Below are 26366 nucleotides of genomic sequence, written 5' to 3'. Positions count from 1 at the left end.
ATTTTTAAATGTTTCTTTTTTGTGATTATGTGGAAAAATATTTAAGTATTTAGACCCCTAAGATCATCCTTGATTTCATTATCCACACGTAACTATTACCGTTTAGTTGTATTTCCTTCAGTCTTTATATATCCTTTAAGAATGCCCCAATGAAGAGTAAACACTTTTTAGACATTAATAACACAAAATGAATGCATCAAAGCTGTTGATGAATTTATTGAACATTTGTGGCTTTAAGATAACTAAATATGTTAATGTCTGGCTTCTCTATTGTTAGACTGTTTAAAAATACATTAATATATAAATAACCTTTTAATAATTTGCATTTTTTTCCCCTCTGTGTAGATCTTTCTTTTTTACAAAATGGTACTCATATACATAAACTGAGTGTATCAGAGCTCTTCCCTTTTCTGATTCTGAAGGGAAATATTTGCTAAGTTTTGTTGGAAAGTCAGAATTTATTCTTGTCTTTAGCACTTGGAGTTGGCTTTGTACTTGTGGGTTATGAATCTCTTTACTGCTGCTGATAAGCCAAGGTGATTCTGAGATGTAGATCAGCTGGAGGAGCCAGACACTTTCAAGAATATTGTTATATAAAACTATCACATTCCTTGCCCATTCTGCCCTTTCAGTCTTCCCCTTCCCAAATCTTTTGTGCTACAGTGTAGATGAACAACCTTCCTTGCTGAAGGATCAGGCAGCTCTCAGAAAGGATGTTGCAGTGTAGGAAGAATAAAGACCGTCATTTAGCTAACAGGTGTTTAGTTATTAAGACTCCCAGGGGAGGCACTTGTAGACAGTCTCTTGATACATAGCCTCTTTTTAGATTACCTGACCTGAGCATTACACTCTCTTTTCTCTGCCTATGTTTTTTCAACAAATATTTATTTTTGTATGGTCCTGTTTTAAGCACTGTTGTGTAATATTGTGCTGAGCAATGTGAGTTTACATTCTAGTGATAGGAGACAGACAATAAATTATTTAAGACTGTGATTAGTCTATGAAAAATGAAATAGTATAAAGGGAGATAGCATGATTGGGGGGAGAGGCTATATTAGATAAGATAATCAGGGGAAACCTTTTTGTGGACCTAACATTTGAAAAGAGAATTGAATGAAGGGAGTGTGTGAAAACACCTGAGGAAGGAATTCATCTAGCAGAAAGAGGTGCAGGATCCCTCAAATGGAACCAAATATTGTGTATTGAGGAATAGCAAGAAGGGACGCTGAGTGATCACAGGCAAGAATGGCAAGAGATGAGGCTGGCCAGAAAGACAGGGCCAGATCGTGCCTTAATGCAAATCATGCAGCCCCTTCTTCAAACCTTTCAGTCTGATTACATTATTCCCAGCATGTTCTCTACAAAAGGTAGTTCTCCTTGAATCTCACTTGTATTTTGTGCAATTGAACAATGCGTCTGAAGTCTGCAGGAGAGGTAGCGATGCCCTCTTTTGCTCAGTTATTTTCTTTTCCATCCAGTTATCTTAGGCTGTGGAAAGGTTGGAGCGCTTAACCAATGAGTAAAAGTGCTCCAGTTCCCTGCAGCCTCTCTACTAATGAGACCAATGATAAAGCTGGTTCCATTTCCTAAGATGCCTGTGAAGTAATACAACTCAAGAAAAATAAGCATTTCTTTTTCTCAGATGTCTCACAGCCTTAATTACAGGGGTGCAAAGAGGTTCAAAGTTTATGTGAAGCCCACTAGACTACCTTTATTATTGTGCTGAGAAATATTTAAACCTTTCCTCCCTTGGTTGCAGTCTGGTGTAATTACAAGAATCACTAGCTGTCAGTCATTGTTCCTTTTGTTGTGGAGGAGTAGAGGGCTCTCTGTCAGTGTGCAGATCCATTGATTATCTTGATTCTTGTGTGCCAAGTGGAAAAGGTTGCTAGTTCATCCCAGTACATATATTTCTTATTATTTCTTGTCATTAATATATCTTAACATGATTGTTTCAACTAATTTTTTATAGTAGTAAAATATACATAACAAAATTTACAATTTTAAGTGTACGGTCCTGTGGCAATAAGTACATTCATACTGTGTGCAACATTGCCATCATTCATCTCCAGAACTTTTCTATCTTTACCCAAATGAAAATTTTGGAAGATTATGTAGCTAAGGGAACTGTAGAACATTCCAGAGATTGTTCTCAGCTACCCTTTGTATTTCCTAAGAATGAATTGCTTCTTTTATTTTTATTCTCAAAGACTCCAGTGTTTAAATTATGTGGGCCTTTTTTGGAAATAAACTTCCTTATTATTACAAAATACAATATCCTTCAGTATTCTTTCTCAGAATATATCTGTAAGGAGACATTTTAAGGAAAGAGTGTTGCTATAAAACTTGCCTCACCTTTTTGAAAGAGATTATCTAACCATAAAAAGTCTTTATTAAAATAAAATTCACATACTATAAAATTGTCTCACTGAAAGTGTGTAATTCAGTAGTCTTTATTGTATTCACCATTGTGCAGTCATTACCATAATCTAAATTTAGAAAACTTTCATCAAACTAAGTGAAACCTAGTACCCATTAACAGTTAATCCCCAATCCTCAATCCCTCCCAGCTTCTGACAACCACTAATCTGATTTGGGTCTATAGATTTGCTTATACTAGACATTTCAGATAAATGGAATCATGAAATATGTAGTCTTTTGCGACTGGCTTCTTTCACTTAACATGATGCTTTCAGGATTCACCCATGTTGTAGCATGCACCAATACTGCATTTCTCTTTATGGCCAAATAATATTTCATTATGTAGATATACCACATTTTGTTTATCCCTCTTATCAGTTGATGGATGTTTGAGTTGTTCTACTTTTTGGCTACTGTGAATAATTCAAATATAACATTCATGTGAATTCATATGAAATTTTTGTGTGAACATTTGTTTTCATTTTTCTTGGGGGTCTATCTAGAATTGGAATTGCTAGGTTGTATGATAACTCTGTGCTTGCTTGTTTGAAGGTCAGACTATTTTCCTAAGTGACTCTACCATTTTACATTGCCATCTGCTGTGTATGAGGGTTTCAGTTTCTCCATATTCTCATTAACTCTTGTTATTGTCTGTCTTTTTTATTCTAGCAATCCTGGTGGATGTCAAGTAACATGCCATTATGAATTTGATTTCTATTTTCTTAATGACAAATAATGTTGAGCATCTTTTCAAGTGATTATTGGCTATTTACATATCTTCTTTAAAGAAAAATTTATTTAAATCTTTGCCCATTTTAAGGTGTGTTTTTTGTCTTTTCATTATTGAGTTATAGGAGCTTTTTATATATTATGGATGCAAATCTCACATCAGATGCATGATTTCCAAATACTTTCTCCCCTTCTGTAGGTTGTTTTCACTTTCCTGATGAAATCATTTACAGCACAAAGGTTTTAAATTTTGATGTCATCCAATTTGTCAATTTTTTATTTGCTTGTGCCTTTGGTGGTGTTGTATCTAAGAAAGCTTTGTCTAATCCAAGGTCATAAATATTAAAAACTGTTATTTTTAGTTTTTATGTTTAGGTCTATGATCCACTTTGAGTTAGTTTATGAGTTATGTATGGTAGGAGATAGGGATCTAACTTCATTCTTTTGTACATGGATATCCAGTTTTCCCTGCACCACTTGTTGAAAAGACTATTCTTTTCCCATTGAATTGTCTTGAAACTTTACTCCAGCTTTTTTACCTAAATTTTACCTTGTTTTTGAGTTCTCAGACCTTTTCATTTGCTACCATGGCTCAGTGTCTCTCTTTAAGTATTCAAATAAAATATATCACCCTCTCAGCTATTTTTAATTTAAATAAAATAATAGGGTCTTTGCGTCTGATACTGGGAAACATCTTAGTATTATAGATGGTAGTTTTAGGATATTAATAGCTGCCATTTATTGGTTGCCTTCTTTGTTGTGCTAAGCATTTCAAATACATTTATACATACTCTGAGGGAAAATAGCAGAGCATTCTTTAAAGAAATTTAATGAAGTATCTGGCCAAGTGCTAATACAGTTCCTGTTGTAGATGCCTTCTTCCCTCCTTGTTTGGGATATAAGGGTAGCCCCATTCCGATTGCTTGTTCTTTATGCACTCAGGCTGAAGTGAGGCCTAGCCACGTACACCAAGTTTCTAGCCATGCTTCCTACTTGGGAGAGGCCTGCCCCTCTTCCTGCACCAATCACACTTGTGGAATTTTTTTGGCTGGGTCATTCTATTTTTTTCTGATTCCTAATTGTTAAGAGTGCTTTATAGCTTAGTCCTCAGACCTCCTTCATTTTAATACACAAAGAACTAGTAATTGCCCATATGCTCTTTGTTTTCCTGATTTCTTTTTTTTTGCTCAATTTTTTTTCTGCCTCAAATGTGCAACTTTACCCTGCCTATTCTCTGCATTTTAAAATTTTTTTTTAATCCTCACCTGAGGATTTGTTCATTGATTCTAGAGAGAGAGGGAATGGGGTGAGGGAGAAAGGGAGGGAGAGAGAGAGGGAAAGAGAGGGACATCTGTGTGGGAGAGAAACATCAATTGGTTGCCTCCGGTATGCGCCCTGACTGGGAATTGAACCCACAGCCTAGGTATGTGCCCTGACTGGAATCAAACCTGAAACCTTTGGTGCTCGGGATGATGCTCCAACCAACCGAGCCATCTGGCCAGAGATCTTCCTGTTCTTTATGGACCTTCCTAAATGTCTGTCACTTTTCTTTGAAGATGATAATCTCGCTGCTGAAAGTCATTGTTCCTCTTTAATTCTTATACTATTATATATTATTTGTACTATTCTTATATCAAGTATTACCCTGTAATTTTGATTATAAAAATATTTATTTCTTTTTTGGAATATTGAAAAGACGAGATGTAGAACACTAAATAAAGGTTTAAAGTAGTTACATTCATATTTTATTTCTTATATTAAGCTCTGAGAAGAGATCTGTTTCTTTTTCATCTTGGTTATCCTCAATAATCTAACATCTAGTGGAGTGAATGAATTCATTTTAAGAAAAAAATTCTCCTTTGAGTGTATGTGGGAGGGATAAGGATAATGATGTATTTACAGTTGGATTAAGAGGGAAGTTGGTCTTGAAGATACCTTTTTTGACAAGCATAAGGACAGAAAGGAATGTAGGAAAAGAGAAAGTTTTACTAGTGGGTTATTGAATTTTTAGAATTTATTTTTCATTAATGCATGAAGAAATATTTATAATGCCTTTTGTAACTCTAGTTGTCTTTAGACTAATGTAATCTAGGAGTTATGACTAATGAAATATATCTCTTGACTTCAGTGTTGAAACTATAGTGTTAAGAATCTGATCAGCCTGCATTTTGATCCTTAGTTTTGAAGGCATTGCTTTATACCTTTCAGTTTCCAGCATTGGTTGTCAAAAGCCTAGAACAATTCTGATTATTCTTTGTGTATGATCTGTTTTACTGCCCAGAAAGTATGTGGACTCTTGTTTGTAGTTTCTAAAGTTTCACAGACCCTTGCTATGAGTCAGTTTTCATTAATTGTGCTGGGTACTTGATGAGTCTTTTATTGTGAAAACTCCTGTCCTCTCTGGTTGAAAAATTTCTCAGTTTCTGTATTCTCTTTTTGAATCTTTTATTCAGCATTTCTCTGGACTGTTCTACTTTTCTTATACTTTCTCTTCTGTTTTCTATCTTTTTCCCATTTGACTCTTTTCAGGATGATTTTCTCAACTTTATATTTCAGTTTTTCTCATATGACTCTTAAAATTTATCCCTATATTTTTAATTCCTCTGATTTCCTTTTTAATCTCTGAATGTTACTGTTCCCTAGTATTCCTTTCTTGTTTCATAGTTGCATTATCTTTCTCACCTCTCTGATATTAATGGTATGTATTTTAAAATTTTCTTCTCCCTACTTAGTTTGTTTCTTCTGAGTTGCTTTCCCCCTGCTTGTCTTTAGATTTTATGTTAACCATCTAGAGTCCTTGGTTGACTGCTCCTGTCTGAGGCTAAGATACCAAAAACTAATTGGAAGTTCTGAATCATGATTTGAGGTTGTCTGTATGAGCTTTACTTGAGATGAACAGGCAATTTAGCTAGTTTAAGAAATGCCTTTAAAAAAAAAGAAAGAAAGAAAATCAACCCTTTATCATCATTTTTAGCTAGGTGGAAAGGCAACAAAGGTAGATGTATGTTTAATCTACCATCTTAATTAGAACAGGGCTTATACTTTTAACTACTACACCATATTGTCTTTACTTCATTGCATCTTTTTACATATGTGTGGAAAATAACCAAGATATTTGATAAGATAAAGGGATGTAGATTCCATCTTTTAGACTAAACATTTATTTATTCAGTACCCTTTTATTGGCCACTCTATGGCAGCCACTTGTTTAGAATTTCAGATTCAAAGAATATCTGGGGGAGCTCAGAGTCTGGTAGAATTCAGATGTCTACAAAGGAAATTTGAGCATTTTGTTATAAATGTATAACAGGAATAGAAACAATGCCAAGGAATTACTGAAGAAGAAGGAACTAATTTTTCCTGGGAAAGTGAAAAAAAGACTTCATAAAAGTTATCATGTTTGATCTTAGTCTTAAAAGGATGTTTCTAGAGAGTGGAGTGAGGAAGTAGGAAAATATGAAGGGAGCAAATGGTGAGAAATTCAGTGTGGTTGGAGCAAATTGTATAGGAAAGAAATAGATGATGAAATTTGAGGCTAGGTCGGAGTTAAATTTTGGAGGGTGTTTTATGCCAGGGTAGGGAATTTGGATTCTATTTTAGATAAGATGGAAGCCGTTTGAAGGATTTATGAAGGGAAATAACAAATACTGTTTTTTAAGCGAGTCATTCTGGTGATGTGTGGGATTGAGTAGAGAGACAGGTGGCAGAGTAAAATTTGGGTGGTCCTTAAATACTCTGAACAAGCATAAGAATCTGAGTTGAGATAATAATGTCTTTGAATCCAGCTTTACTGTTGCTGAAATAAAATTAACAGGATTCTGTGACTGAGTGGACATAGGAAGTGAAAGAAAAAGAACCATCAAGATTTTTGGCTTACAAGTCTGTGGTATGGTGATATTAATAATTAAGATTAGACTATAGTAAGAAAAATAGATTTTAGGAAAAAGTATACTGTTTTTAATCTTCAACATTTAAGTTTTAATGTAAATTTATGGGCTACAAGTGGAGATACTACTGTTCAGAAAGTATCCAGCCGTGCAACATGAAAAATAGAGACATTTATTGAAGAAGATACAAGAAACATTGTATGTAGGACAATGACACCTCAGTCTCCTTCAAAGTAGGCACCTTGAGACCTCACACAGTTCTCCCAGTCGCCATCAGCTGCCCCAATGTATTTTCCTGAATCTCATTAACGGTCTGAAACCTCTTCCCTTTCAAAGATGATTTTAGTTTTGGAGAAAGCCAGATTTGGGCTGTAGCGGGGCTGAGTCACCTTGGTGTTTTGATGTTTCACCAAAAAACTCTGCAGGATGCATGAGCAGGTGCGTTGTGATGAAGCTACCAATCACCAGTTGCCCATAGCTGTGGCCTTCTGAATCATCTGCATACTTTCTGTGGAGAAATGTTCAAGTCTAATGCAAAAGTTAATGCATATTCATTGCTCTATTCGCTCAGTAATTTTGAATGCGACAGCCACACAGTACACATACTCATCTTACTGCCCCCACTGATAATTGCCATGAAATCGTCATTGTTCATGCATGTGCATTCCAGTCCTTTCTCCTTGGTTGCCAGGTTATGCTGATGTACTGTATACCATTCTTGTTATATTAACAATGGTTGGACTTTTTGGGGGCAGACCTCATATATATTCAGAAGCTGGAAATATCTATCCCAACTCAGAAAAGAAGGCAACCTTCTTTTAGGCACTAGATATATGGGAGATTTGAAAATTAGGGAGCCATATGGTTGAAGCCACAAGAACAGGTAAGGTCATCCAAGGGACACTATCTCTAGATGAAGGCTAGAAGGAAGTGATAGAAACAATAAAGCAAATATGAGGAAGGAAAAGGGCAACTGTCTTATACAGTGCTTTTCCCCCCTTCCTCCTTCTTTCTTTTCAATTTTTAAATGAAATATCAAATAGGTACAAAAGAATACTTATATATTAAACATTTATAAGCTATAATAAATAATACCCTAACTACTATGAGTTCACTACCTCTTTTTAAGAAAAATCACTATCTTTGAAGTCTTTCTGTATCTCTCCTATTTCCATACTGTTTCCTCTCTATAAACACCATTTTGAATTTATGTATGTATGTATGTATGTATGTATGTACTTATTTATTTTTAGAGAGGGGAAGGGAGGCGGAAATAGAAGGAGAGGCCCTATTAACTGGATCCTGCCTCCATAAAAGGAACAGAAGTGTCCAGAAGACAAAACTAGGAAGCCACCTTCTCCACAATTCCCAGGCTAAGCCCTATGGTGGTGGCCCCAATCCTGGGACAAGGAGTCCTCTCCAGCCTCTCATGTTGTCCACATTGGCGGGGAGGACTTTCCCCAGGGCAATCCCTGGGGAAAAGTCCTCCCCGCCAATCCTTTCTCCAAGTAAAGGATTGTAATTTTGTTAAAAATCACGTAATTTTAAATTTGTGTTTAAATTTGTATGGAATAAAAGTCACCATATGTGATGTACAGTTCCATGTGTTTTGACAAATATTTGGAGATGTACAGTAAGTATATCTACCACCACAGTCATGGTACAGAACAGTTCACTTTACCACTGTGCACCCAGCCCCCCCCCCCCCCCCCCCCCCCCCCCGCCCCACCCCGCCAGTATTCCCTACTGCTGCCTTCTGTAGTCAACCCCTCCCTCTGTTTGTAACCATTGTTATCTACTCACCTATGCCTCATCCCTGAAGTTTGGTCTTCTCCAAAATGTCATATAAATGGAATCATATAATAAGCAACGTTTTGGGTCTAGTCTACTTCACTTAGCAAAAGTGCATTTGAGATTCTTCCATCTTATTGCATAAAATCACTGAATTTTTAAGACATTTAAGTAATTTATTTATTTATTTAGAGAGAGGGGAAGGGAGGGAGAAAAAGGGAGAGAAGCATTAATGTGTAGTTGCCTCTCAGAGGCCCCATACTGGGGACCTGGTCCACAAGCCAGGCATGTGTCCGAGACTGGGACTCAAACTGGCGACCCTTTGGTTTACAGGCTGGCACTCAACCCACAGCAGCCAGGGCTACCATTTTGAATCATGTTTTATTTTTGTGTTGCCACATATTTTCTTATACAATTTATTGTTTAGTTTTACATGTTTTTGAACATAAAAAATAGAGTCATAGTATTTACAATCTTCTGTGACTTACTTTTTAAATTTAATTTTCAATGTTTTATTATTTATCATTGTCCCAATTTTTCCCCATTCGTTCCCCTCTGCCCAGCCCACCTCCCACTTCCAGAGTCAATCTCCACACTGTTGTCCACTTCCATGGGTCTTTCATTTATGTTCTTTGACTCATCCCTTTACCTTCTTTCAAATAGCCCTACCTCTTTTCTCTTCTCTTAGAGCTATAAGTCTGTTCCATGATTCTATGCCTCTTCTTCTGTTTTGCTCATTGCTTTATTTTGTTCATTAGATTCCTCTTATAAGTGAGACCACATGGTGTTTGTCTTTCACTGATTGGATGATTTCACTTAGCGTAATAGTCTCCAGTTCCATCCATGCTGTCACAAAAGGTAGATATTTCTTCTTTCTGCTGTATAGTATTCTGTTTATAAGTGTACCAATTTTTTAATCCACTCATCTACTGATGGGCACTTAGGCTGTTTCAAAATCTTGGCTATTGTAAATAGCACTGCTATGAACATAGGGGTGCATCAATTCTTTTCAGCTGGTGTTTCAGGATTCTTAGGGTATATTCCCAGCATTCTGTGATTTAGTTCTTTAAAAACTCATCATTTCTAAGATCATAATTGACATTATTATCTTTTGTAGTCATTAATTTTCATTGCTGTGTAATACTCCATGCATGAATAAACCACAGTTTATTTATGTATTCTAAGATTAACGGATGTTTACATTGTAATTTTTTTGCTGTTATAAACAATGCCTACTATAAGCAGTCTTGCAAACATCTTTTTAGATTTCTATAGGGCATAATAGTTAAATAGCGTTGTCAGCTATTTTACTAGCATGTCCAATTTTACTAGATAATGCTGGTTCTGTTTTCAGAAGTGGTTGTACCAATTTACAGTTTTAGTATTGTGTAAGTGCTTTGTTGTTCCACACTCTTGACAATACTTGATGTTATTAGACATATTTATATGTCTTCATCAATAGTACGGGTACTTAATGTTGTGATTGTAGTTTTAATTAGGGGATTTCCCCCCCTTTTTTCTTCCTGTGAGAACATAAACATCTTTCATAGTTTATTCACCATTCTGGTTCCCATTTTCTGATCACATGCAAAGGTAAGATGGATGGACTCTTATCTCAATTTGCATTTAGTTAAACTTACTTAATTGGAAGCTCTAGACTTTCGTCCATGTAGATTAGCTACATGAATTAATTCTACCTTTACTGTGAATTAATTCTACCATTACTTCTCTGTTTCTTTACTTACTTATTTGTAAAACAATGGGCTTTGACTAGTTAATTTCTAGTGTCCCTTTTACTAGTGTCTATAATTCATCTGTCTAATGTTTTTCTTGTTGGTCTTGAAACGTAGAAATAAGTTAGTTACATTGTGGTGGTACACTATAAAGCATAGATTTTTGTTTTTTGTTTTTCATAAGAAAATGCTGGATTTTGTTTCTGTAAGATGTGATATATTAGTTCTCCAAGGAGCTCTCAGATGAATTTTCCAGGCAGGTATCACTTTTCTATTTTTAAAATTATTTTTAATAATAATTTTTATTTTTCAGAGTTGACATACAATATATTAGTTTCAGGTATACAACATAGTGATTAGATATTTAGGTAACTTACAAAGTGGTCACGTGATAAATCTAGTACCCATCTGATGTCACACTCAGTTATTACAGTATTATTGACTGTCTTCCCTATGCTATACTTTATATTTGCATGACTATTTTATACTATGAATTTGTACTTTTGAATCCCTTCCCCTTTTTCACCCAGCCTCTAACTCCCCTCCCACCTGGCAACCATCAAAATATTCTCTTTGTCTATGGGTTTATTTCTGTTTTGTTTGTTCATTTTGTTTTTTAAATTTCACAAGTGAAATCATATGGTATTTGTCTTTCTGTGCCTGGCTTATTTCACTTGCATAATACCTTCTAGGTCCAACCATGTTTTTGCAGATGGCAAGATTTCATTCTTTTTTATGGCTAATGTTCCATTGTATGTACATACCACTTTTTTATCCATTCATATGTTGATGGACACTTAAGCTGCTTCCATGTGTTGGTTTTTGTAAATAATGCTGCAGTGAACATACAGATTTATATGACTATTTGAATAATGTTTTGGGTTTCTTCAAGTAAATACCCAGAAGTGAAATTGCTGGGTCTTTCTTTGTCTTATGTTATAGCCTTTGCTTTAAAGTTTATTTTGTTTAATACGAGTATTGCTACCCCAGCTTTTCCTTTAATTTCCATTTTCAGGAAATATCTTCCTCCATCTCTTTACTTATAGTCTGTGTCTATCCGTTTGAAGTGTGTCTCTTGTATGCAGCATATGTAAGGGTCTTAGTTTCTTACCCATTCAACCACTGTTTGTCTTTTGATTGGAACATTTCATCCATTTACACTTAAAGTAATTGTTGATAGACATGTAGTTGTTGTCATCTTATTTTCATCATTTTGATTTTTTCTTTCTTCTTAAAGAGGTCTCTTTAACGTTTCTTGCAGTACTGGTTTAGTAGTGATAAATTCCTTCAGCTTTTTGTTGTCTGGGAAGCTCTTTATTTCTCCTTCAATTTAAATGATAACATTGCTGGGTAGAGTAGCCTTGGTTGTAGGTCCTTGCTTTTTCTTCACCTTTAATATTTCAAGCTAATCCCTTCTGGCCTGAAATGTTTCTTTTGAGAAATCAGCTGACAGTTTTATGTGAGCTCCCTTGTAGGTAACTAACTGTTTTTTTCTTGTGGCTTTTAGGATTCTCTCTTTGTCTTTAAGTTTTGCCATTTTAATTATGATGTGTCTTGGTGTAGGCCTCTTTGGGTCCATCTTGTTTGAGACTCTCTGCATTTACTGGACTTCTGTGTCTTTCTCCTTCCCAGATTAGGGAAGTTTTCAGTCATTATTTCTTCAAGTAGATTCTTGATCCCTTGCTCACTCTCTTCTCCTTCTGGTAGTACCATGATGTGGATGTTGTTTCCTTTCATGTTGTCCCAAAGGTTTCTTACCCGCTCCTCATTTTTCAAAATTCTTTTTTCTTTTTGCTGTTCTACTTCGGTGTTTTCTTCTACCTTGTCTTCTGCATCACTGATTCGATCCTCTGCTTCATCTAACCCACTGTTTATTCCTTCCAGTGTAGTATTTATTTTAGATGTTGCATTCTATATTTCTGACTGGTCCTTTTATGGTTTCTATAGTCTTTTTTCATGCTTTTTGGTATCCTTATAATCATTACTTTAAATTCTGTTATTTGAAAAATACTTTTCTCCATTTCATTTAGTTCTTTTGGAGAATTCTCTTGTTTTTACATTGGGACCTGATTCTTTGGCTTTCCATTTTGGCTGCTTCTTTGTATTTGTTTCTGTATATTAAGTAGTTCTGCAAAGACTCTGGGGCAGATTTATGTCAGATGCTTTCCATGACTAGCCTTGGTCAACCTGTTTGGAGCTATCAGCAATCCACAGCTTGTGGCTTCCTCTGCTGGGTCGCGATGTGTCCAGAAAGAACCAGGCTCTGCACAAAGGCTGGCTTTTACCAGTAGAATTCCCCGGGAAGGTTCAGTTAAAGTCTCAGAGCTCCCAGAGATCTGCCTTTGCTATTAGGCTTAATCACTGATATAGCCTCCATCTGTACTCAGCAGCCTGGCTTATCCTTCTCAGGGTGGGGTAAGAGGGACTCCTGCAGGTGGGACTATTGCTTCTCTTCAGGCTGATGCCACATGAAGGGGAGGATTCTGCCCAAGAAAGATGGCTTCTGCAGTATGGGGAATGATTCAGTATAAGGATCGTGGTGGCTGATTTCTCAGCTCTCTCCCCATAGCCACCAACCCCAGACTCTTCTCACAAGTCCCTAGTCCACTCCTTCCTCCTTCTGCTGGAACCCAGGGTTAAGTGGCTGCAAATGAAATTTTGTGTCTTGGCCCTTTAAGAGGCTCTCTGTCTCTTGCTGTCTTTCCCTGGCAGACAGAAACCCCCCCTGCTTTTACAGCTGGATGTTATTTGGGTTCTTTTCCTGGTTCTAATGCTCCAGACTGGGGAGTCTAACTTGGGGTCTAGACCCCACACTTCTGAGGGGGAACCCCCCTGACCACTTAATGTCCATCTGGAACTTCAGTTGCTACCTATGGGGCCCAGCCCTCTTGCGGTTCTGCACTACCTACCAGTCTTGTTGTGGTGAAGTGGTTTCTTCCGTATGTCCTTGGTTATGAGGCTTCTCTCCAACTAGTGTTCAGTTAGTTATTCAGGATGCTTTTTCTTTAATTTAATTGAAACTACAGTTTGGTCCTAGGAGGTTACTGTAGCTTCCTCTTACTTCTCCACCATCTTGGGTCTCCTTTGCTACTGTTTAGAGTCTCTCTTTGTCTTTAACCTTGGGCATTTTAATTATGATATGTCCTGTTGTGGACCTTCAAGTTCATCTTGTTTAAGACTGTGTGCTTTCTGGGCTTTTAAGTGTATTTCCTTTGCCAGGTTAGAGAAGTTTTTAGTTCTTCAAATAGGTTTTTATTTCATTGTTCTCTCTCTTTTCCTTTGTTTTCTATCTTCATTCTTATGTTTCCTGTCTCTTTGTTGAGTTCTTACTGAGATAATTGAGCATCCTTATAACCAGAGGTTTGAATTCTGCATCTGAGAGATTGCTTATCTCCATTTCATTTAGCTCTTTTTCTGGAGCTTTTTTGTTCTTTCATTTGGGCCATGTTTCTTTGTTTCCTTATTTTGGCTGCCTCCTTGTGTTTGTTTCTATATCTTAGGTAGAGTTGCTGTGTCTCCTGGTCTTGGTAGAGTGGCCTTATGGAATAGATGTCATGGGGGACCCAGTGGTGCAGTCTCCCTGGTAACCTGAGCCATATGTTCCAGGGATGTTCCTTGTGTCGGTTGTGCATGCCTTCCCGTTGTAGTTGAACCTTGATTGATGTTGGCATTGTCATTAGGATGGATTGACCCTTAGGATGATTGGTCATGAGAACTGGCTGTGACTATAGCAGAGGAGCTGTTTCTGCAGGGGTCGACCCTACAGAGCAGGACTTGTGCCTGCCAAGTTTTCCCTTGGAGTGTGTCATTTGTGGAAGTGTTTGGGAGGGACTTTAGTGCAGGCCAACGTCAGCTGCTGCATGGATCATGTTCGGGGCTACTTAGTACAAGCTACAAAGTGATCTACAGATGGTTGCCACTTATGCAGGACTTGAAGGTGCCTGGGAGAAGCTAAGGGGAATTGAGGATGGCCGCTCCTAATGCCAAGCTGGCGACCCCTTAGTAAGAGATATGGGGCACAATGAGGCCAGATGCTGCTTATTTTTGGTTTTTGAACCTTCAAAAGATTTTAGGAAAGTCTGAATCATGAGGCAAGACAGGCCATTTTTATGGAAAAGCCACTGGAATTAGCTTGGATGGGCCTTCAAGCTGGGTGAGGTGAGATCTGGGAGAATGACCAGGATTAGGCAAACTGTGTTAGCAAGGTTGATGGAGGCCCAGACATGGTGCCCACCTGCCAGTGCAGGCTGGGTCGGGGAAAGGAACAACAAAGGAACAATGGCCTCTGCTAGGACTTCTGTCTGGGAGAAGGATGCCCCTCCAGCCCTCAGCCAGAAGCCAAACAATTCCATTTCTCCCTGGCACCCTTCGAGCTGCCTCCCCAGAGTGAGTGAATCTGTCAGCAAGTAAGTCTGCACACTACAGGCCCTTTAAGAGGAATGCCTAGGACCCCAAAAGCCCTCCATTTCACTCAGCCACAATCCCTTCTGGTTTTTACCCCTCCTACATGCCTCCACCTGGCTTCTTTGGTATATTCTTAGTTATAGGACTTCTGTTCGCCTAGTGTTCAGGAGGTTCTCAGTGAGGGTTGTTCTGTAGTTTATTTGTAATTTTGTTGTGGTCATGGGAGGAAGAGAGTGTAGTGTTTACCTACTCCACCTTCTTGACCAGAAACCTATTTTTAAAATTTTAAAATGCTGTTAAACCTATAAATTTGATCCTAACATATATGAATTATTCTTTCTCAGAGTGAAGATACACAACAGCAAATCATCAGGGAGACATTCCATTTGGTATCTAAGAGAGATGAAAATGTTTGTAATTTCCTAGAAGGAGGATTGTAAGTAAAGCATTTCATAGACAATTCTGATCTTTGACTATGATTAAAATATATACTGTTAAACCTGTTTATGGTAGAAGTTTCCTAATTTTCATTAATTGGATCAAGTGAGTTAACTCCCACCTGTGTTAGCTATAAATATAGTTTAAAGAAATTTTTAAAGACAAGCAATTTTTTAAAAAATTTGTAAAAGTATTTTATACAAAGGTAACATGCTCATATGGTGAAAATTCACATTATACAAGAGAGTATAAAATATAAATCAAGTCTTCCAATTTTAGACCCTCTTCCCAGTTTCTTGTGTATCCTTCTAGAAAATTAATTTTGCTTTGACTAGAATGTAAAAGTATGATCTTAAATGTTTTACCTATGAGATCAAACTGTGTATGCTAATTGCATGTTGCTTGTTTTCACTTGGTGTTTTGAAAAGCTTTGCATATAACATATCTAGAGCAACCTCATTCTTTGTAATGACTACAGGTTATTCCTTAGTGAATAGATCTGTTCATTAAATGTTAAATTACATTCTTTATTTTGTTATCACAAACAAGACTGAAGTCTGCTTTTCAAATATGTCTGTGTGTGTGTACATGAATATGTATAGGTACACCTGTATATAGATAAATTAGAATTCAGCTAATTTTCTATTTTAAATGATTAAGAATTACCTATAATTTATATAGTATTATATATCAGATATTTTTCAATAAAATTTAAAGGTAAAATTACTTAAAATTAGCTTGCTAACTACTCTTAAATACTCTTAAATTAATGGGTTTCATGAAAATAATTTGCACTCAGTTTTATAAATGTTCCCCCATGTTTATATAATTAATTTCTTTTTTTAAAAATGATTTCTTTATTTTTTCTTTGTTTTTAAAGATCTTATTTATTTATTTTTAGAGAGGGGAAGGGTGGGAGAGAGGGAAACATCAATGTGTGGTCACTCTTGCGCGCCCCCTACTGCGATACAGGCATGTGCCCTAGACTGGGAATCGAACCAGCAACACTCTGATTCACAGGCCAGCACTCAATCCACTGAGCCACACCAGCCAAGGCCATATAATTAATTTCTTAACAAGATATCTCCTCATTGACAATTCAAAGACTAAACTTTAACTGAGCCCCATTATGAATAATCACAGGTTAGAGAAAACTACACTTTAGTATTTTAAGGTATATGGTACACATTGTGAAAAATAGGATAATAGCGAAGTCATTCTTATTTGAACATAAATTACTTTTTATTATGTAGAAAGTTAACTTTCATTTTATAAAAGTTTGTATCATGCTGCCATTAAGTTGATAAAATATTTGTAAATTTTGCCATTAACTCAAGCCTTCCAATTTAATAGTTGAGACAGGTGCACCTGCTTTCTCTTTTTATATTTTAATTGTATTTTTCTTATTTCTTGTAAACTTACAGTTTAGTTGTCTTTGCCATTACCATTACCTCCCTTCCCATCAGCCTCTTAATCTCTTATCTCATAAGAAACTTATCATCCAGCATAGTGCCCTGCATGTGGTAGATGTAGAAGAACTCAATTGATCTAACCAGGGCACTGTTTGAACTAGAAATTATGGGTTGACTTTGTGATGATTATTTTCCAACCTTATAAAAAGTAGAAAGCAAATATTGCATCAGAGATGAAGTTACATGTTTAGTGGTTTAGTCCTAGTTTTGTCACTAGCATGCTGGTTTTCCTGAACAGGTAACTTAAATTTTTGTATTAATACCTCAGTTTTTAACCTGTGTAAAATGAGGTCTTTGAACTAAGAAGATTCCTAGAAGTCTGTGGTTTTATATGTTGTATTGCATTTCATACAAGAATTTGTATGAGTATTTATCAGTATTGTACTGTAGTTTAAGGATGAAATTATTTCTTAAAGGCAAAATATATATTTGCCATATTAATATCTTGGTTTTCTTTTAATAACATTAATATCCATTTTAAAACTTCCAAAAGTTTGGTCTTCTTTTAAAACAGCCAAACAAAAGTTTAAGACAAACACTAAATTGCTGATTCCAGAGGAAGTAAAGCCTGACCTCATTGCTTACTAATCTTTCTTTGTGTGCAGGCTGTCTCTTTCTTCCCTGAACATCCATATTTTGTTCTTGATAAAATGGCCTTTTTATTGGTTGATACCTCTGCCTGAAATGCTCTCCTCTAAATTTTTTCATGGCCACCTTTTTTTGTCTCTTTCAAGGAGCAATTGTAATCATAACCTATAAAAATAATTTCAGAGAATTTTTAAAGTGCATAATCTTTAAATTGAATCTTTTCTGATTCAATTAAGATTGAAATATTCAATCTTTTCAAGTGAATATTTTTAATTGAATCTTTTCTAGAAACATATCTAGCATAGTAAAAAAATTGTCAAAGATTATTTCTCCTTTTGCTGTTAGAAAATATAAATACAGTGTATACTTAGAGAAGTTGTTTTTACAGAATTAGAATTCAGTGTTACTTTTACTGAGTAAATAATAGATGCAATTTTCCCATCTTGTTCATGTTCAACTAGCTTCAATTACATTTAGTCTTGATGTGTGTGTGTGTGTGTGTGTGTGCGCGCGCGCGCGCTAGTGATAGAGGGTCTTTTGAGAAGGTGCATGAACTGATTGTTGTAAATTTAACTATGAAATATCTAAACTATTTAGGAAAATATAAGATGCTTGGAAAGATTTTTTTTTCAATGCTATAGTACTAATCAATATAAATAAAAACATTTGATGAAGTAATTGAGTATCTCTTAGTGCAGGGTTGGGGGTTTTTTTGCATTTATATTTCAAAACAAAATGTATTTTTGGAGCTCTTGTTGGGAAATCTGTCCAAATTTAAGAAGAAATGGCTTTTTTTTTTTTTTTCTGGTTGCTAATCAGTCTTAAGCTATTAACTTGCTGTTGCCTATGGAATTAAATTTAGTGAACACTTATACATGCCCTATGACCTGATTTTTTTCCCCTTTTCTGACCTCATTGCTTGCTAATCTTTCATTGTGTACAGGCTGTCTTTTTCTTCCCTGAACATCTGTGTTTTGTTCCTGATGAAATGGTCTTTTTATTAGTTGTTATCTCTGCCTGAAATGATCTCTAAATTTTGTCATGGCTGTCTCATCATTAGATCTTGGCCTAAATGTTACTCTTAACATCTAATCTGAAGAAACAAATCCATCAATATGGTATTATCCTATTTTGATTTTCTTTGTAGTGCTTTCCACTCTGATAATTTTTCCTTATTTATTTGTTTATTTATTGCTCCTTACCCACTATCAGTGCCTGACACTCAGTAGGTACTTAGTTGATAGTTAAATGAAAAAATGAATTAAAATTAAGCACTAGCATCTCTTAACATTTTTTAAGAAAAAACCATCTTAATTTACTTAGTCTCTGATACAAGTTCACTTGAATGCAATGCCATTAAATGTTACCTTTCATTTCATAAAAAGATTTTTAAGCCAATTGTCAGTTTGCTGTAGCCAATAAAAATGTCTTTCATTTTGTTCTTACAGTGTTTCAATTGTTTTGTTTTTTCATTTAGATTAATTGGAGGATCTGACAACAAACTGATTTATAGACATTATGCAACATTATATTTTGTCTTCTGTGTGGATTCTTCAGAAAGTGAACTTGGCATTTTAGATCTAATTCAAGTAAGTTAACATTTGCCTCTATCTTAAATAACAATTTTGACATTTGAAAAAACTTGCATGTTGTAAATTTTCTAAAATGATGTTTTGTTTGGTTAGAAATGAAGTGTTCCATAGTAGATATTGGATGGGTAAAAGAGGGAAGAGGGATGGAAAAACACATAGACTCACTCCGATTAAGACTAATCACAGCTAATTTCATTATGTTCCTTTTTTCTTGTTCATGTAAGTCACCGCCACAAGCCCAAGACTTACAGATTTCTTACCAGGTATATTCAGGTTTGACCTCAAAAAGCACCCCTTTCTGTTTTCTGAAAATCTTCCCTAATGTCCCTGGAGATCAAGGTCACTCATCAGCAAATTCCTCTTATTCTTCACTCTCTTAATATTAACTTCACCTTTTTCCTCTAGGTTAAATCTGGTTTCCCTGATGACATTACATGCAACCCTCGCCGGTCTTAACCATTTTCTGTCATGCTTTCTTTATACCATTGAACCTGGAGGTGTTCTGCTTTTTTCAGACCATTATCTTTTTAAAAACATCTCTAAGCTTTATCTCATGTTATCAAACTACACCACCTTCTACCAATCCTGTTTCAGTAACCTTTTATTCCTACCTTCCATTCATTGGAGATACTGTGAACAACTTTTAAGGGTCTGAGATTTTACCCTACCTGCAAGCTAATAAGTTAATTACCACAATTTCATGGATCCTGGCAGAAGACAAGAGATTTCTGAGCCAGAAACAAAGGACTTCCTTACTAACAGCAAAAGCGTAGCCAAAGAACAGCGTTTGCTTATACTGGGTCCTCAAGTCCCAATCTCCAAAGTGTGACTTGAAAAGGGCCATGTGATACCTGCATAGACAATAGATTGAGTAATAGCAGATGAACCCAAAGCTTGGGGAACTGGAATCTTTTATAGTGGACACTGAGCATGTCTTCTGCCCCTGAAGCGGAGAAAGAGAGTATTTTCAAAGGGTAAAGCTACCCTTTGCTTTGGAGGAAGACACTATTTTCCAAGGCTGTTTACTAGACGAGCTTGTTGGAGAAGATAGTTCACAATAAAGGCAATCAGTAACTTTGCTTACATTACGTACAGAAACGGGAGACTCATTGAGACTCATTCACTGCATTCACTTCATTACTGCTTGTGATTTCGATGTTCATGTGGACTGGTGTCTTCAAATGTAAAATTCCTCTTATCCAATGAATTTTGCCCTCTACCTCACCTCACTACTCATTTCTAGATCTTGTCTTTTTCCAGACTTCAGTTTTTCTATCATTTCAATTTCACAGTTTGTACTTTCTGCCACTTATCTTTCATATCACAATTTCTGTTACTCCAACAATTCTTTGAGCCTATTGTGATCTTAAGTCTTTTAAATCTTTTTTTTTTCACTGTCCCTGATGTTCCTGATGTCTTACTTTCCTTACTCAGCTTAAATTTTGTGGTCAGTCATGATAATCATAGCCTTGTATATATTCAATTCCTTCCCTTTACCTATACATCTGAACATACTTAGTGGGGAAAAAAAAAAGAAAATGACTGTAACTGTACTTACTGGCTTTACTCTAAATTTATGATCCCTAACCTCAGTGAGTCCTTAATGCTACCCAGTAATGAAACTATAATTCCCTGGTTCATTCACTGTTCCATACTCTAGACAACTACTGATACATTCTCCTCTCTCCTTAAATCTCTAGCATTTCTGGCATCTTGCTTCTTAGTTCACTGAGAAAATTTAAGCAATCAGAGAACTCCCACAGACTCTGCATCTGTGTCCATGTACTCTACTCTCTCTTCTATGAGAGATGAACTCACTATACTCCTAGCTAAGGCCAATTTGCCCACTTATATCATAGTTTTCTCCACATTTCCTTAGCAATTCTCCCTCTTTCCCCTATGTTATTTTTATTGTTTTATTTGTTGATTGACCTGTGAATGCATTTTTAATTATCTTAAGCCTTATGAACACATTAATTTATAATTTTGTGTTGATGATCTATTCTCTACTTTAATCCTTTTAGTGAGTTGGTAAAAGTACCATTACCATATATATACAGTAATTCTACAGTTTTTCAAATGCTGTCCAAGACAGTCCTGAATTATAACTTAGTCTGACTTAAAGAATTCACAAGCAAAATTTGCTACTATATCTTGTCATGCTGAATTTTAAAAGCATCTGACCCTATAGGTTATATATAAAATGTGAGAAGTGTTAAATATTCTTAATTTGATTTTATACACAAATTACACTAAAATGCCTTTCATTACATAAAAGGCAACAGTTTAGATACAGGGAATTTTAATTAAATTGGCATCACTGGGTACAAAAAAGATAAAACAGACACTTTCAGCTTATCTTTAGCCCTGTCTTTTTAATAGGCTAATGAACACAACTTGAACCACGAGTGGTGCTGTTCTAAGAGATAGTGAATGTATTTCCTCAGTATTTAAACATATTAATATAACTAGTTCTATAAGTCTAAGTATAAAACCAATCTCCTGTTGGTTTTGAGATGGCATTCACCATCCCTGAAAAGTCAAACATTACTAATCAAGTCCAATCATATTTTTGGAGGGGGAAAACAGTGATAGCACTTTCTTAACAGAAATTACCATCAAAGTTCAAAAAGCTGATCATATTCATTTAACCACAAGCTAATCTTATTTAAATCAGGACTACCCAAAAGAAATGTTCTATTAGCTATTCATGATCTGAATTATGGTGTATGAGATGAATTTAAATGTGATATACATTAAAAAAGTCATGAGACATTTGTTGTAATAAGTAAGTCAGTTGCCAACTATTACTGGTAAGTAGCTTTTTTGAAATAAGCTATCAAGTCTGCCCTTTCTGTACTCTTCTTAATGCAGCAAAGATCATTTTTGTTCCAGGGATGTATTTCTTGGGATTCTCCAATACTCCATTGTGTAGACTCTAGGTGATACCTTTGTTATTGTAGGCATCCATGTAAGAAAATCCAGGGGCCCAGCCTGTCTTTCTCCCAAATAAACCAGGGAGATTTAGCCCAGTCTTGTGATTGCCTCCCTTTTCCACATTATGGCACCGGGCACACTTCTGAAAAAAAAATCTTCTTGCCTTTCTCAACATCACCCATTTTTAAATCACTCCTGTGGCATGTGACACAGAGGTTCCCACTCAAAAGCCAGACACCCTGCTATAAGTCCAAGGACACACTGATTCTGTGCCTACATACTGGTGTTGGTGCAACCGAACACACTCCCATTTTTCCTCTCTGTTAGATCATTTCCACTAACCTATAATATTTTCTCCTATCTTAAAAAAAGTCCTGTCTCTATTTCCTTCTCTAGTCACTGCCTCATTTCTTTCCGTCCCTTTACAGCAAAAACACTTTTAAGATACATGTATACAATGTCTCAGTTTTTTCTTTTCCCATTTTATCTTGAACACACTCCCATCAGGTTTTCAGCTCTGCAATTACTGATCCAAAGGTTTTCTTCAGTCCTCCTTTATTTGATTAAGAATGTTTATCACTCTCTTCTTTACAAAATATTTTCTTCACTTGGCTTCTATAACACCTTACTTGCCTACTTCTGTAGTTGATTTATTTCAGTTTTCTGACCTCTCCTACGTCTTTTTCTTTGGCAAATCCTGTTGTATATACAGAATACGACCACCTACTACTCTCTGAATTGCCACTATGTTGATCCAAGCCAACACCAGCTCTTGCCTAGATTATTACTGTAGTTTTCTGACTGATGTTTCTGCTTCATCGTTGTCTTTTCCCTTTGGTCTTATCTCAGTAAAACAGCCAAAGTGATACTATTGAAATATGTCACATCTTAAACTATTCCATTCTGAATGTTTCAATGGCTTTTCTTCTTACTCAGAGTAAAGGCTAAATTCCTTGCAAATGACCTATTAAGTCCCACAGAATTTGACTCCCCTCCCCATATCCTACTATTTATCTTACTTTGTCTTCTACTTCTTTTCCTTTTGTTCTACCCACACTGGCCCTCCTTGCTGTTCCTCAAACATATTAGGCATGCTTCTACCTCAGAGCCTTTGTACTTGCTAATCTTTCTACCAAGGTGGTTCTTCCATTTCATATTTCCATGGCTAGCTCCATTATTTATTCAGGTCTTGGCCCAGATGTCAACTTTCTCAATATGGTATTTCCTGGCCCTTCTCTTTGATATTTTCTAATTCTTTCCTGCTTTATTATTCTTTTCCTTAGTAACTGTCACCATTTAGTATTTGATTGACTTTATCTTGTTTATTGTCCTTTAGCCTTACAAGAATGTAAGCTGTATGTGGGTCAGGACTTTTGTTTATTTTGTTCACTTATTTATCTCTACTGTATACAAAGGTGCAGGCAACATAATAGGTCCTCAGCAGACAATTGTTGAATGAATGAATGTATTTAATGCCTAACATTTAGCGTTCTTTGTAAAATAAGTGACATCAAAACCCTAAAGCTTAATTAGAAAGAGAAGAGTTAGCTAGAAAAATAAAACATACTGGTTGCTATGCAATAGCAATTTTTAAAAATCTTAGTGCTGGTTGCATTGATGTGTTTAATTTGTGAAAATCGTTAAGCTCTGTATACACTTAATATTTTGTACTTTCTGTTTATTATATTCCACTAAAATTAAAAAATAACTGACAATAAAAAATGTGCTTGCATTAATTGCGTTGCATTAAGATTATCATGAGGTAATTCTCATGCATGAGTCAGTCACTTTAAAAACACTGAATGAACAAATATGGAAAGAAGTAGCTCATTGTTTCTGCTTCTTTCATGAAACAGCTATTCAGAGCTTATTTAGAACTGATTTTCTTGCATTGTTCAGGCTCTATTTTTGAGATAGGCAAGTGTAATGTAAAAAGTAAATGTGGAAAATTATAAACCAAGAGAGTTTGGATCAAAATCTCTTGTTTTTAAATATTCTTTAGAGAATGGATCGAGAAAACTTAACAAATATCAACATATAATTACTAAATATATGCTGTGGTATTTTGAATATTAAAAATGACCATTCAGATGATCACAGAAGCATATTTTTATGCAAAGATTTCATGTTTCTAAGACATGCATATTGTCCTAGATTTGACTTTGTATCTTGTATAAAATCTGAGATAAACCATTGTTAGTAAATTCCTTACTGCACCAAATTGATTAATCAGCTTCTGTTTTCTTTTATTCCTTTTTAAAATTTTTATAAGTTGGGAAAAAAGGTAATTCTATTTTGTTTCCTATGTGCACTATTTTAGTGTGATATTGACTGCCATGTAAGCAAATTTCAAAGTTGACCAAAGCTTTTTTTAGAGTTTTTTCTGTTATGGCATATCTTCATTGAGACTGTTAAAATATTTACAGAATGAGAATAGAAGTTCATTAAATATTAATGTTAGTTGTTGGAGTTATTTATAAGCAGTCATATTGTCTTCATTTAATTTATGTCAAGCTCATAATGGAGACTTAAAAGTTCACTAGATAATTCCCAATTCTGTCATTGTTTTCTGTACTACATATAGCAATTACATCACCCTCAGTTGTAGTTTAGAAATAATTGAGAACTAACAGATAAACTTTTCTTTAGATATAGAAAGATATGCTTTGGCCATGTTGTTAGAATACACATAAAAACAAGAGCTCCATGTATAGCATTTGTGATTACTATGTTAGTGTTAGATTAGCTTTTATGAAATTATTTTACTTGTATCTGTTAATGCTAATTTATTATGTGGTTGAGCATATCACTTAATTTTTATAGACTTGGAATTTTTTCACTTGTAAAGTACACCTTTTTTAATATGCTGTCTACAGACCCCATGAGTCTTTGAAAGATCAATGAATAAAAGCAAGCTAGTTCTGCTTTGTACTGGCTGTATAACTTTAGGCAAGTTTAACCTCTTTGACCCTAATATTTTCATCTGCAAAATGGGGATCATAATAATACCAATTTGTAGAATAATGGGGGCAGGCATTAAAAAAGATATTGTAAATGAAGTCGTTTCATTAATGGTTAGATGACTGACATAAGAGTAATTAGTGGTTTTAGCTAACATAATCATTAAAGCATATATTTATAAGGAAGGCATATAAAGTATTATTAGTATACAAACTGAATTGGATAATGAGCTCTTTTAACTTTCTCACTTTTATAAGAATTTGTGAATCTTTATTCTATATGTGTGTGATAACTTAGGATGAATTCTACATGGTGATCAAGTTCTGTGATAATAGACTTAAGTGGGGATATTTGTAAGTCAAGAAAGTTAGGTGAAGAAATATTCCCTAATCTTCCTAGTATTGTATAGGAAATTATGTTGAAGTAGTGCTACCTAACAGAATTGTGTGCCAAGTGAGGCCTCACCCCATCCCACCCCACATCATTGTTCTCTTATTAAAAGGGTAAGCTTGAGAGCACCTTTGTCAGGGGAGTGACACATACGCTATTTAAGCTTTAGGCTCTATAGGTTTATGTACCACCTGTTTTTAAGAATTATCTGGGCAACTCAGCTGACTAGCATTTGGAGACTGTGGGAGGTTGCCACTGTCTTACTGGGAGGTTGTGGGAGGGGATAAACCCCTGATCCCATGGGAAGATGAGTTCAGGTGCAGTTCCTCCTGCTAGAGAAAGAGGGAGCCCTGGCCCAGCTGGCTTATTTTCCAGGCAATCCAGAGTACTTAGCATCACAGGAAAAATTCTGCTTGCTACACTATACTATATTATCAGAGTATTAAAAATTTTCCTTTTCAGTAAGAGCTGTTTCTCTGTGAACAATTGAGTTAGACACTGCTAGACTGATTCAGCATTCCTAAGTTTTTTTTTCCCTTATTTTCTTGAGAAGTCTAATTTCCAATAAGAAATATAAAATTTAGTTTTGTTATTTTACATTGCTACTTCTTCATGATAAATCCTGGTATTAAATTTGGCGATACTTATTATTCTAATTTACATGTTTTGTTAACATCTCAACAGTCCTCTTGGGAGGCATCACAGTGTCAAATTGGTGTTTGGAGTCAGATAGATAAATGTTAGCTCTGTCATCTAATAGTTACATAACTTTAAGCAAATTACTTAGCCTTATCCATCCCCAGTTTTCTTGTTTGTAAGTGCTGATATTCATACCTACCTTGTCAGCATTGTGGTAAGAATTAGAACTAATATATGTAAAGCAGTCAGCATAGGGCCTAGAATGTAGTGGACATTATTATTTATTTTATAGTGATGAAGGAAGTATTTTGGAACTCAGGTACTCAAAGTTAGAATTTTGGGGTTGGAAGCAACTTAAAATTTAATTTTCAAACCCCTTAAAAG

General features: G+C 35.5%; 1 protein-coding gene and 1 pseudogene across 2 annotated transcripts in view; one reads left to right on the top strand and one right to left on the bottom strand.

The window, feature by feature from the left end:
* Positions 1–26366, top strand: part of AP3S1 (adaptor related protein complex 3 subunit sigma 1) — a 67524-nt gene that overhangs the window by 5546 nt on the left and 35612 nt on the right. For both annotated transcript variants that reach the window (XM_054589937.1, XM_054589938.1), the window contains exons 2-3: positions 15310–15401; positions 18941–19052. In XM_054589937.1, the coding sequence (XP_054445912.1) occupies positions 15310–15401; positions 18941–19052 (204 nt within the window). The remainder of the gene's footprint in view (positions 1–15309; positions 15402–18940; positions 19053–26366) is intronic.
* LOC129083890 (cytochrome c-like) lies at positions 21863–22174 on the bottom strand (annotated as a pseudogene).

The sequence above is a fragment of the Pteronotus mesoamericanus genome, unplaced genomic scaffold, assembly GCF_021234165.1.
Source record: "Pteronotus mesoamericanus isolate MK-2021 breed Mesoamerican mustached bat unplaced genomic scaffold, CSHL_Meso_final scaffold_167, whole genome shotgun sequence".
In the NCBI taxonomy this organism is placed as follows: domain Eukaryota; kingdom Metazoa; phylum Chordata; class Mammalia; order Chiroptera; family Mormoopidae; genus Pteronotus; species Pteronotus mesoamericanus.
This window is presented reverse-complemented; position numbering and strand designations above follow the sequence as displayed.